Genomic DNA, 12,827 nt, shown 5'->3' with positions numbered 1-12,827 from the left:
TTGACGCCGCGGGTGGTGGTGCACTAGTGAACAAAACAATGACCCAAGCTACCGATTTGATTGAAAGTATGGATGCAAACTCGCAACAATTCTACACAAGAGATGAACCAAAGGTTAGGCGAGTGCATGAAGTTAGTGATTCATCATCATACCTTGAACAAAGGATGGGTAATTTGGAAAAGATGGTACAACGTATAGCTTCCGTAGTTGTTCCTTCATATGAAGAGGAGACCGAACAAGTAAATGCTTTGTTTCCAAATAAAAGGCCGAGGTACGATCCATACTCAAATACTTACAATCCCGGTTGGAAGGATCATCCTAACTTTAGTTATGAAAACAAGCAAGCGGTGACTCCTAATCCATATGTGCAACAAGGTGGATTCCAACAATCACGCTTCTAACCACAACAAGTCAACAAGCAATATTCTTCAATTGATGGCAAGTTCAATGCATTGATGCAAGACATGCAAGGTATGACCACTATGTTTCAATAAATCCAATAAAAGAACGATTCGGCAATAAAGGATTTGGAAACTCAAATGGGACAATTGGCGACCGATATGAACTTAATGAAAGCTCAAATATCCACAAAGCTTCCTTCACGACCATTTGTGAATCCAATAGAGAATGTTAATGCGGATACTTTAAGAAGTGGAAGACAAGTGGAGAGTCCGGTTCATCATGAAGAAGAGGTAGTCAAAGATAATAAGGAAGCCGCACCAAAGGAGAATTCAACACCAACCGACCAATCCAAGGAACCAGTTCCTACTTTCACTACTCCACCTCCTTTTCCTAGTCGTTTTGCTAAATCCAAGAAAGAAGCTCAAGACAAGGCAGTCATGGATATCTTCAAGAAGATCGAAATCAACATCCCATTCATAGATGCCATCAAGACAATGCCAAAGTATGCTAAGTTCATGAAGTAATTATGCACAAAGAAGGATAGGTTGCTTGATAATGAAATTACTATAGTCGGCGAGAATGCATCGGCTATGCTATTGAAGAAGATTCCTACAAAGTGCACGGATCCCGGTGGTTTCACGGTGCCCATTAATATTAGTACGAAAAGGTTTGAACATGCTTTACTTGACTTGGGAGCTTCCATTAGTGTGACGCCGGCCGATATATATGACTCCTTGAATCTTGGACCGTTCAAAGAGACAAGAGTGATTATCCAATTAGCAAACAAGTCTAACATATATCCTTAGGGACTTGTAGAAGACGTGCTCGTGCAAGTGAATTAGCTTATTTTTCTGGTTGATTTCTTTGTGGTAGATATGGACAACAATGAGAATCGGTCACCCACTTCTTTACTTCTTGGAAGGCCATTTATGAAGACCGCAAAGACGAATATTGATGTTGATAAGGGTACACAACCTATGAAATTTCACAAGGAAATAATACACTTCAACATATTTGAAACCATGCGCTACCCAAGTGATGTGCATTTCGTTTACTCCATTGATGTAATCGGTTCATTAGCGCAACAAATAATGGAATTGAGTCAAGAGGATGAACTTGGTGTGGTATTGCAAAAGAGCATTGAATTGGACGTCCACGGCTTGTCTAACTTGGATGTTGAAATCTCCAAGGAATTGGTGGAGATGTGTGGTGCCTTGACGGCATTACAAGAAGATAAAAAAGGGTAATGCTCATATATTTATTTACCCTTGAATGATGAAGTACTTGTACCATCTATTGTGAAGGAGCCTAAACCAGAGTTCAATCCACTTCGGAACCATTTGAAATATGCGTTCTTGGGAGATGGAGACGAGCTTCCGGTGATTACTGCAAAGAACCTCACACCGATACAAGAAGACCGTTTGCTCAGACTCTTGAAAGAGCACAAAACGGCCATTGGGTGGACAATTGAGGACATCAAAGGCATTAGTCCATCCATGTGCATGCATAGGTTTCTAATGGAAGAGAACGTGAAGCCGGTACGTGATGCTCAATGTAGGCTTAATCCTCCCATGATGAAGGTTGTGAAGAAAGAGATACTCAAATTGCTAAGTGTGGGGGTAATCTACCCAATTTCCGATAGCAAGTGGGTTAGTCCGGTACAAGTGGTGCCAAAGAATTCCGGTGTTACGGTTGTTAGAAATCAAGACGATGAACTTTTTCCTACAAGAGTTCAAACCGGTTGGAGAGTGTGCATTGATTATAAAAAGATTAATTCCGCAACCCTAAAGGATCACTTTCTTTTAACTTTCATTGATCAAATGTTGGAGCGGTTAGTGGGGCATTCTCATTATTGTTTCTTGGACGGATACTCGGGATACAACCAAATTGGTATTGCACCGGAGGATCAAGAGAAGACTACTTTCACTTGTCCGTTTGGAACGTTTGCGTATAGACGGATGTCGTTTGGTCTTTGCAATGCACCGTATACTTTCCAAAGATGCATGGTAAGTATATTCTCGGACTATGTGGAGAGCATCATCGAGGTATTTATGGATGATTTCAGTGTTTATGACAATTCTTTTGATAGTTGTTTAGACAACCTTGAACTAGTTCTTAAACGATGCATAGACGCAAGTCTTGTCCTTAATTGGGAGAAATGTCACTTTATGGTAAACCATGGCATAGTACTTGGTCACATTGTGTCCTCTCGAGGGATCGAAGTGGACAAGTCAAAGATAGATTTAATAAGAAACTTACAATATCCCACTTCGATGAGGGAGATACGTTCATTTCTTGGCCATGCAGGTTTCTATAGGCGATTTATCAAGGATTTCTCCAAAATCTCCATGCTGATGTGCAAGTTACTACAAAAGGAGGTACCTTTTGATTTCAACAAGGAATGAAAGGATGCCTTTGAAAACTTGAAGGCAATGTTGACAAGTGCAACTATTATCAAGTCACCGGATTGGAATCTTCTATTTGAATTAATGTGTGGTGCTAGTGATTATGCGGTTGGAGCTGTTTTGGGTAAAAGAGTGGACAAGTTGTCCCATGTTATCTATTATGCATCTAAGACCCTTAATGATGCACAAATCAACTACTCTACCACGGAGAAGGAGTTATTGGCTATAGTTTTTACATTGGAAAAATTTCGATCATACTTGGTGGGCACAAAAGTTATTGTGTATTCCGATCATGCCGCACTTCGACACTTAATAAAGAAGAAAGAAAATAAGCCAAGACTAATCCGGTGGATCCTATTACTACAAGAGTTCGAAATAGAAATTCGAGATAAGAAAGGTGTGGAGATAACGTTGCGGATCATCTTAGTAGACTTGTTATGTCTCAAGAAGAACTTCCATTACAAGACCGCTTTCCGGATGAACAACTTTTCTTGGAAGAATCAACACCTTGGTACGCGGATATAGTGAATTACTTGGTAACAAGGAAGCTACCTAGTACAATGTCCAACTTCCAAAAGATGAAACTTAAGAAGGTAGCCAAGCAATATGTGTGGGATGAACCATACTTATGGAAATATGGCGTTGATCAAATAATACGAAGGTGTGTACCTAACTCCGAGTTTCAATCCATTCTCTCCCTTTGTCACACTCTTGCTTGTGGTGGCTACTTTGGTACTAAATGTACCGCTCTCAAAGTTCTCGAGAGTGGATTTTATTGGCCCATCTTGTTTGAAGATTCATATGTTTTTTGTAAATCGTGTGATAGATGTCAACCAACGACAATCTAGGTGCTCGAAATAAAATGCCACTCACACCAATTCTTGCCGTTGAGATTTTTGATGTGTGGGGAATTGATTTTATGGGCCCTTTTGTCAATTCAAATGGAAATTTTTATATACTTCTTGCCGTAGATTATGTTTCGAAACGGGTGGAAGCTAGAGCCGCCAAAACTAATGATTCTCAAGTTGTTTGTGATTTTGTAAGAGAAAACATATTCACTAGGCACGGTATACAAGAGTGGTGATTAGCGATGGAGGCTCACATTTCAAGAAGTCTTTCCACGCTCTCCTCAAGAAGTACAACATAAGACACAAGATTGGTACGCCTTACCATCCAAAAACTAGTGGACAAGCGGAAATTTCAAATCGTGAGATCAAGTCTATTCTTGAGAAAATGGTGAATACAACAAGGAAAGATTGGGGCTCCAAGCTCAATGATGCACTTTGGGCGTATAGAATAGCGTATAAGACACTTATTGGTATGTCTCCATACCGGTTGGTTTATGGTAAGGCTTATCATCTTCCAGTTGAACTTGAACATAAGGCTTATTGGGTGATAAAGAAATGCGACATGGAGTATGATGATGCGGGGAAGCAAAGGAAGTTACAAATAAATGAGCTAGAGGATATACGTAATGATGCTTACGAGAGTGCCCGAATATACAAGGACAAGACTAAGCTTTTCCATGACAAGATGATTTCTCGTAAAAGCTTCATCGTGGGACAAAAAGTCCTTTTATATCATTCTCTCCTTAAACTATTTCCTAGAAAGTTAAGGTCCCGTTGGATTGGACCATATGTTGTTACTAATGTTTTTCCTTATGGTGCAGTTGAAATTACTAGTCTTAGAGACAACTTGGTTTTGAAGGTCAACGACCATAGATTGAATCCATACTATGAGAACATCGCTTATGTGAATTTGGACGAACTTCCATTTGAAGATGTACTCCCTCTGGAGGAGTAATGTGAAGCAAGGGCTAAGTCGGGCCGTCAACTTTAAAACAAGCGCTTCATGGGAGGAAACCCATAGGTTTTGTATTTCTTATCCTTTTGCTTTTTATTTTTGTTTGTTTATTTTTCTTGTTCCATATCATGTTAGGATTTCCCACCTTGACTTTACTAGGACGATTCAATTACATTGAGGACAATGTAAGGTTTAAGTGTGGGGGAGTGGTTAAGCATATTTAAAAAAAAAATTGCGTAAAACCTCCAACTTGTAGAGATTTTAGAGTCTGTAGCATACTTCTAGGTATGTTTACATAGAGAATTCTGACCGACATAACTGGACTTGGAAGTGTTAGGGAACTATGTTCGGATTTCTTGCTTGTTAGAGTGTTAAATAATGGATTTAATCATGCCGGTGATGCAAATTAGGAGCAGGGAGAAATGCATTATTAGAGTTGCTGATCAATCATTAGTGGAGACTACCGGTATTTATATCATGTGAGGAACCGACCAAAAATTCTTTGTAGATGACTAAAAAAAGCTTTCTTTTGAGTGTGTGTCACCGTACGTTAATTCCGGGTAGAACGGTGAGCTACCCAACCTCCCACCGATAGAAGCACTACTCTTTGATCTCTTGAGTGCTAATTTTGTCAATCATGAAGGTGACGTCTATAGATGAAAGCCTCCTTCTTGTAGTTCGATTTGCAGTTAGCACCATTCTCTCTCTCGACAACAACGGGTCCATAGAAACACCATCATCATCAACAAGGGAGCGACATCAAAATCTACAAGGAAAGTTGAAGGCGTTCAAGGTTTACAAGAAACAGAACAAGAAAAGAGCAAATTTTATATCCAAGTAAAGCAACATATAATGAGCGGATTTTTATATATACATGTTGAAGACTTATTTACAAGAGCAAAGAAAATCAAAAAGTGAGAATTATTGAAGTTTATGATTTCAAGACGATACAAGTTGTGAAGAATCAAGCGGTAAAGTACTTTTCCCACGGCCATGGTTTGTTTTATTTTCACTTTGTTTTGTATTTTATTTCTCTAGTCATAAAAATAAAATAAAATAATAATAAAAATAATAAAAAGAAAGAAAATGAATTAAAAAAAATGAAAAAAAATTGATGACAAGAGAAAATTTTAATTTTTTTGTTTTTATATAATAAGCCGTAGGGAAGGAAAATATATAAGGAAGCCGAAGAGTAAAGAGTTACAAATTGTCAAGGATCTATGAAGTTCGAGAGTTTATCATCAATAGTTGAAGCCGAAGACATATACCAAGAAGATGAAAACGAAGAGCGGAAGACGTTTCTATTGGATGCCGTGAGAGTGGTGTTATCATCATTGGCGATCGAATGTGAAGGTGAGTAAATAATCTCATCCTCAATAATAGTGGTTGATTTCCTTTCTTAGAGATCGTCAGAAAAATGGTTTTTCAAAATGTTAAAACATGTGGGTTTTTAAAATATTTCGGAAGTTGTCCTTCCCACCATTCAACGTGTTGCATGAATTCTCTCTTCATTCCTACCTGCACACATGTGAGAACCATAAAGTACGTCTTTTGAGTGCAATTTCATAAAACCCTTTTTGGTTAGGCAGAAGTTGAGGCGAAATGCTTATTGATCGCTCTCAAACACACGTTCTCTCATTATGGTATGGTTATTTCTCACTCAACATTTAAGAATGAGAATATGTTCTTTAGTATTTCTAACTTCTCATTACTAGCATGCAGAAACTCTATGTCCTCATAGCTCTTTAGATGTTTGAGACGCTGGAAATCTTTGAAGTTGTAAGTTTTAGTTTGATTTGCTCGAGGACTAGCAAAGTCTAAGTGCGGGGGAATTTGATTGGTGTAGAATACACCGTATTTACTATCTAGAGTTTATTCTTTCTTTGCTATTTTTCTTGTAAATTATGTATTTTACGCATGTTTTGAGTTTTGTAGCTACTTTGGAGTCATGCGGAAGAAAAGGGAAAAATTGTTATTTCATGGGCGAACACTATCTGGAGTCCAGTCAATGTTAAGGGGCAGCTCTATTTGGAATAGCACTAGGGACAGGCCAGTTGAGAATTAAGGGGATGGTAATTTGGGTAGCCCTTAGCCAGAAAATGTGTGTGATGTTAGTACCCAAACTGGGGTGGTTCCTATCCCTGGGGTGTAGTCGTCCAACCCTAATGCCTATACCCTAAAATCGAGAGGAGTCTGCCTCTCATTCATCCATTCACCTGAAACTAAAAGCAGCGGCTACTGCTGTTGAAACCAAGACAAGAGTAAATCGATGCTGCTATGATCGAGAGATTGTTGTGAAATCTGAGATGAGTTCAGAATTGGAAAAAATTGGTGAGTAATTTGAGAGAATTTGGTATCTCAGGAGCTAGGATTTTGGTATAAATGTTGTTGTCATCGAATCGGAGAAGGAAATGTTGTCGAATAGAGATTAAAATTGAATCTGAGATCGAGAATGGGGGCACATCCATAACGGGAACTGACAAGAAACAAGATGTTGAATTTGAAGCCGAGAATCAATTTATGAGATGATTGTGGTTGAAATTGATATGGGTTTTCACTGAAATTATATTGAGATGAATGAGAAGTTGAGATGAGAAGTGGTAGAGTTGGTGTTACAGGGAATGGATGAAATGCTGCTTTTGAATTGTATGTAAGGTTGTTGCAGGGAGAAGAAATTGTCCGGGAGAAACACCCAGAAACAAACAAAACTCTGTCGCAATTCTGCTCGAATGAGTCGACTCAGTGACTCGGTAAACCTAACTCGGAGAGTCAGCCGACTAAGGTAACTCAGACCCTGACTTAGATCAGATGACTTAGCTGACTATCCTTCTCTTGACCCAGTTGACTGACAGCTTGACCAGTTTGACTGTTAACTGTAACGGCGACGGGACGGAATATTCTGTCAGCGGAGATGAAGATTCCAACAACCGACATGGAGCTTTCCGGTGCCGTATTCCGGTGGTACCAGTGAAGTTCCGATGCCGTATTCCGGATGAACACTTGTGTTTTTGCTTGTTTTTTTTAAATTCTTCTTTTAATTATTTGTGTGAACTTCAAAAATTCTCCTTTTAATTATTTGTGTGAATTTCAAAAACATGAGTAGCTAATTTTCTTATTAATTGAGGATGAATTCCTAGTTCTTAACACATGATTTGAGTTTTTTTTAAACCTACTTTGGCGTTTTTTACATGATTATCGTTTGTTTTTACTAATTGGAATGTTTATACATTCATGGTTGATTGATAGATTGTTTAGGTGGCCAACTAAATTGATTGGTTAATTGATCTAAAGCTAGTGAAAGTTAGGTTATAAGTAATCGTTTCTTGACTCTTTAACACAAGTAGCAAACACGAGACCTTGCGGAGGGATTCCGTGGAGCAATTGTGTGTGAAAACAACGTTAGCAAGTAGACCTTGATCTAAGAGTCTAACTACTAATACCAACCTAATAAGTTCATAAATCTTAAATGCGTTTAACTAAATTATATCTTGAGTGATCTACTACTATGTGGTTTGGTAAATAGAATCCGGTAGTCGAGAACTTCCGTATTCGGTGATACAAGGGATTTAGGGGTTTAACACCGATCTAGCTTCTTTACCTACGGTTGGTGATAATCTGTGACTAATTAAAAGTGGAAAAGAACATAACCTGAATCATTGTTTTGCAACGAAGAAGGATTCCTTGATATAATCTCTCTTATTGATTTCAACTTAAACTTTTAATTGCTTCATTTACTTTCTTTTGTTTTTAAAATCTAAAACCAAACCCCCTTTTTTTGTGACAATTAAACAACTAAAACCTCTTGCTCCTTGTGGGAACGAACTTGACTATACTATATTACTTGTTAATTAGGTGGAAAAATATTAACTAATTTTTTGTGGTTACGACACGCATCAACACACAAATGAAATATACTTTCATTTAGATATGGGTAACCGTACGTAAACGTGTATATTGAGTTGGGTCAATAATAGTTAACAGAAGTTAGCCACTTGAACACTTTTGTCTTAACCACATTCATATAACACATCTAGATCAACTATGATGATCAATCAATCATGAAAGATAATCAAATGAATGTAATTGTGTTTCATAGAGTTGTTAAATTGTTGACAATCACATAGAATTATATATGATCCAATTGAAGCAAAATCGTATTGATTCGTAATGTACAAAATACAAGAATCAGTTCATGAACATTAAGCGACGGTTTGCAAAGATTGCGTTACTTATTTCATAAATGTATTTGTTCATGAGTATGTAAACATATTTAACCGATTTTAGAACTTCAACCACTAAGTTTGCGAACGGGTACGCAAAATAAATTTCTGGACTTTGGTCTTGTCCAACAGTTTGCAAACGGGTACGCAAAATGTTATCTCGGGCCTAACTCAGGTAGAGTCGTCCACATACTGGTATGCAAACTTTATTCCGGACTTCTCTGTTAAAACCATTCTCATATTGGTATGCAAATTTGGTTTCCAGACCTGAATCATACCAACACAGTTTGTACACTAGGTACGCATACTGTGATGTATATAGACATGGGTTTTAGTTATAAAATCCCATTTCAATCATTGAATCATTCTTAGAAGACTACAATGGATGACTCATACAAACCATTATCTTATAAGCAATTTTCAAGTGATTGAATGATCAATACGAAACTTTCCAAGTCGACATCAAATGACTGTCTCACACAAATCATGTAAGATGTTTCAAGGAAATTTCCACATGATCATCTTTTGACTTATTATTTTGTTTCGATCAAATAAATTATTTCCAACTAAACTCGTCAAGAATAGTGGTGAATGTAGCTAAAGAAAAAAGATACCAATACATATTTCAAGAATTAGATAAGCGAGTTATACTCAACTCGAAATAGCAAATATGTATGATATGAAAATCTATATAATTATACGACTTTGTCTCAATGTGAGATAGAATAGAATATACTTCTGAGTGATAGATAAGTTTTAGTCTCCACATAACTTTTGTTGATGAAGTTCCTCTGAGTTATTTAGTAGATCTTCATCTTCATTTTTAAGCGTCGTGAATTCTGAAGATCAACTACTTAATCTATCCTAGTCCGAACTCTCTCTAAGTAGACTAGAAATCAAGACTATAGTTTTGATCAACTAAACTTTACAAACAAGCTTGAGATAGCAACTCTTACGAGTTAGATCGAGAAGTGATCTAACAATCTCCTCTATTTTTCAATTTTAGTGACAAAACTATCAATACATATGGATTACAAAATAAATAAAATTTGTAGCTTCTTATCCATCATGCTTGATTTCCTTGACTCTTCAACATTCCATGAATTCTTCGCCGCTCCAAGTACTTCAGTGATTCTGAATGTGTTCGACTCAACATCATTGTTCTTAAAGATCCGTAGTCATAACAATATGAAAACATTTGTTCTCAAATATTAGTATACAGTGTCATAGTATAATTACACAGCATCAAAGTCTAATTGCATCACAACTTTGAAAATAATACTACGATGATATGTATCACTTCCCCTTAGTCAATACTCCATCTCACAATGAAAACCACTCCCCCTTACACAATGATCCATAAACCATATGCATGTAGTGTGAACTACAAAATAATTCTCCCCCTTTTTGTCAATATAAATTGGCAAAGGTACGAAAACTAAGGGATCATAATGAAATTCTCATGGAGATACTTCATGATTAAAAGAGAACATATCAACTTTGTTTCGATGATTTCACATAGTTGAAACTTAGTGTATTCATCATGGAGTTAATAAATATAAAAGATAACTCCTACAGTAATCCGCAGCCACACTCCCCATAAATATTTGGTAACTAAGCACAAGTTCAATTAATAACTCTCACCCATAAAATGGTATTCCCGAAAGAACAACAAGAGTGACCTTACTTTTACAAGAAAATAAGGATTTCTTTGGAATTAAAAAATTACATGAAACATGAATTTGTATCCAGAAAACTTGAATAAATTAATCCACAAGAGACCTTATTGATTAATTTAATCGGAAATACTCACATAAGAGAACTTATGGATCCATACAGTACTTTCACATCAAAGTGGATCAGGGATCAATACTGCGGAATATTCAAAAGTTTATTCTATTTTACATGAATATTTGCATAATGACACAGTAGACTTAAGTTTTGACATATATGATATTATAGTTCACAGACGTAAACACACATACCCCATAACATATTTTTGGAATATATAAAACCAATAAAGATTAAAACTGCAAAATCATCTTCCAAATAACTTAGAATTTAAATAAATAAGTCTAAAAACATTGCAAGATGAAAAATCCGTTGGCGAGCTATGTGTAATCACAATATTTGTTATTCCAAACCCTAGTTATCCTTCTTAAAATACAAATCTCTCATAAGAAGTTCCCTAGACAAGATAAAAGATTATACTTCTTTGATAACTTCATACCTTTCCATGACTCCATCATAATAGGTATTATCGATATCCTTGATTCTTTTGACCGTAGAAGCTCCATGTTCATGAGTTAGAACATTCACCTTTCGATCAACATTGCGAGCAAGTTGTTTGGCTTTGATACAATCCGATATGAGTTTCTTCTGGTTCCGAATCAAGACTTTCTAATTTTCAAGGATTTTGGTCTAACCATGAATGAGATGATTTATTTGCAGTTGAAAATTTGCAAAATTGACCTTAGAATCATTCTGATTCAGCAATTCAAGAGTTGTACTCTTTTCTTGCAATCATTTTTTTCAAAACAAGTTCATGAATCGAACTGCATCCTTTGATGTATTCTTCCATATAAAGATTCACTTCATGAGATCTTGAAGAGTTATCCATTTAAAAAAAATAGGGATGGAAGGAACCAATATAATACACACATATATATATATTTATATGTTCATGAACAAGAGAAGGAAAACCTTGTTGAGAAAACCCTATAAACTCTTAAGAAGAAGAAGACTCAGACGTTCGCGGACCGGTTGTAAGTTAATGGGTCATAAAAGATCCAATATAAGGAAATTACACTTTGTTTCCTGGTATCTCAAATATTTTCATAGCTCGATATTAAAAGACTTACTTTAAAATAGAGCATATGAAACGATTAACAAGATACATTTGTTACTCGAACTCAAGATATGACTCAACATTCACAAAAGAAGAAAACAACTATATTTCAAACACAAAATTAGACGATATCATATAAATGACTTGATTTTCTCACAAATATCATTCTTGCAACTCTCGAGTTAGGTACAAGAATGAGATTACCTAGAACTAGGTAACAGAGTGAGATGCAATCCCACTACGAAAATTTTAGGAACAATTGTAAATACCTTCAGTATGTTTGTGTCGTGTATTCCTTACGTTCCTTCGGTTATATCTTATTCCAGAAGAATCATACAAACACCTTTTTGAATATCCATCGGAAGGAATTTTCTGAGGATTAAGTCTAGGACCTCTTGCGATCGGTTCTAGATAGTAGGGGTCACGTGGAACCCATCTTCTAGTCATAGAACCACCAGAAAAATTCTCAAAAGGCTTAGGTGAGCAACTAGCACTCTTCCTGTATAAATTTCTAACAGAGTGACCCTGAAAATTATTTCTATGAGATTTTTGGTTTTCTGCAGGAATGAAATCCATTGTTGATGTCTTCAGACAGTTTACTCTGTCGACTGTAAAAAGAAGTAGATTTTGAAGATCAGAAATTTGTTTCTTTCTAGAAAAACAATGTAGAATATTATGATTCATTTTTCCGCAGAATGAACATGATCGTGTAAAAGAATCATCAGAAAATTCTTGTTTTTGACTCATCGCCTGCTTGTAAAACTGTAAGTCACTAAACCGTTTCATAACAGGCAATTCTTTCGAAGTAGTTATCTCCATGCTAGGTAATACTACATGAGTATTAAAGATAGGCACTGAAGAAGACTTACTTACTAAAACATAGTTTTCCTTTTTCAAGGAGTTGCACTGTTTTAGGTCTAGTACAAGAGATGCAACAAGTTTATCTTTTTCAATACGACAACTATTCAATTCTAACAAATGAGTCTCGATTAAATGTTTTTCTCTAATCCAGTCTTCTTTTTTTAGATAATTTTTTTTTATTAAACTTAGGCAGGTGCCATATGCCTGCCTAGAAATAAGTCAAGACAACTTGATACATCTTGTTGAACCTCAACTGAAATATTGTCTATTCTCACTTTCTTTGCAATG

At 36.3% G+C, this 12,827-nt stretch overlaps 1 protein-coding gene across 1 annotated transcript; it reads left to right on the top strand.

The window, feature by feature from the left end:
- The first annotated feature begins 4,040 nt into the window (after nucleotides 1-4,040).
- On the top strand, nucleotides 4,041-4,610 carry LOC113359255. The gene is made up of 2 exons (XM_026602921.1): nucleotides 4,041-4,350; nucleotides 4,477-4,610. The coding sequence occupies exons 1-2, from the start codon at nucleotides 4,041-4,043 to the stop codon at nucleotides 4,608-4,610; spliced, it is 444 nt and encodes a 147-aa protein (XP_026458706.1).
- The last annotated feature ends 8,217 nt before the right edge of the window (nucleotides 4,611-12,827 follow it).

Source organism: Papaver somniferum, chromosome 3, assembly GCF_003573695.1.
Source record: "Papaver somniferum cultivar HN1 chromosome 3, ASM357369v1, whole genome shotgun sequence".
Classification (NCBI taxonomy): domain Eukaryota; kingdom Viridiplantae; phylum Streptophyta; class Magnoliopsida; order Ranunculales; family Papaveraceae; genus Papaver; species Papaver somniferum.
The sequence above is the reverse complement of the archived record's forward strand: the minus strand, read 5'-3'. Positions and strand labels throughout refer to the sequence as shown.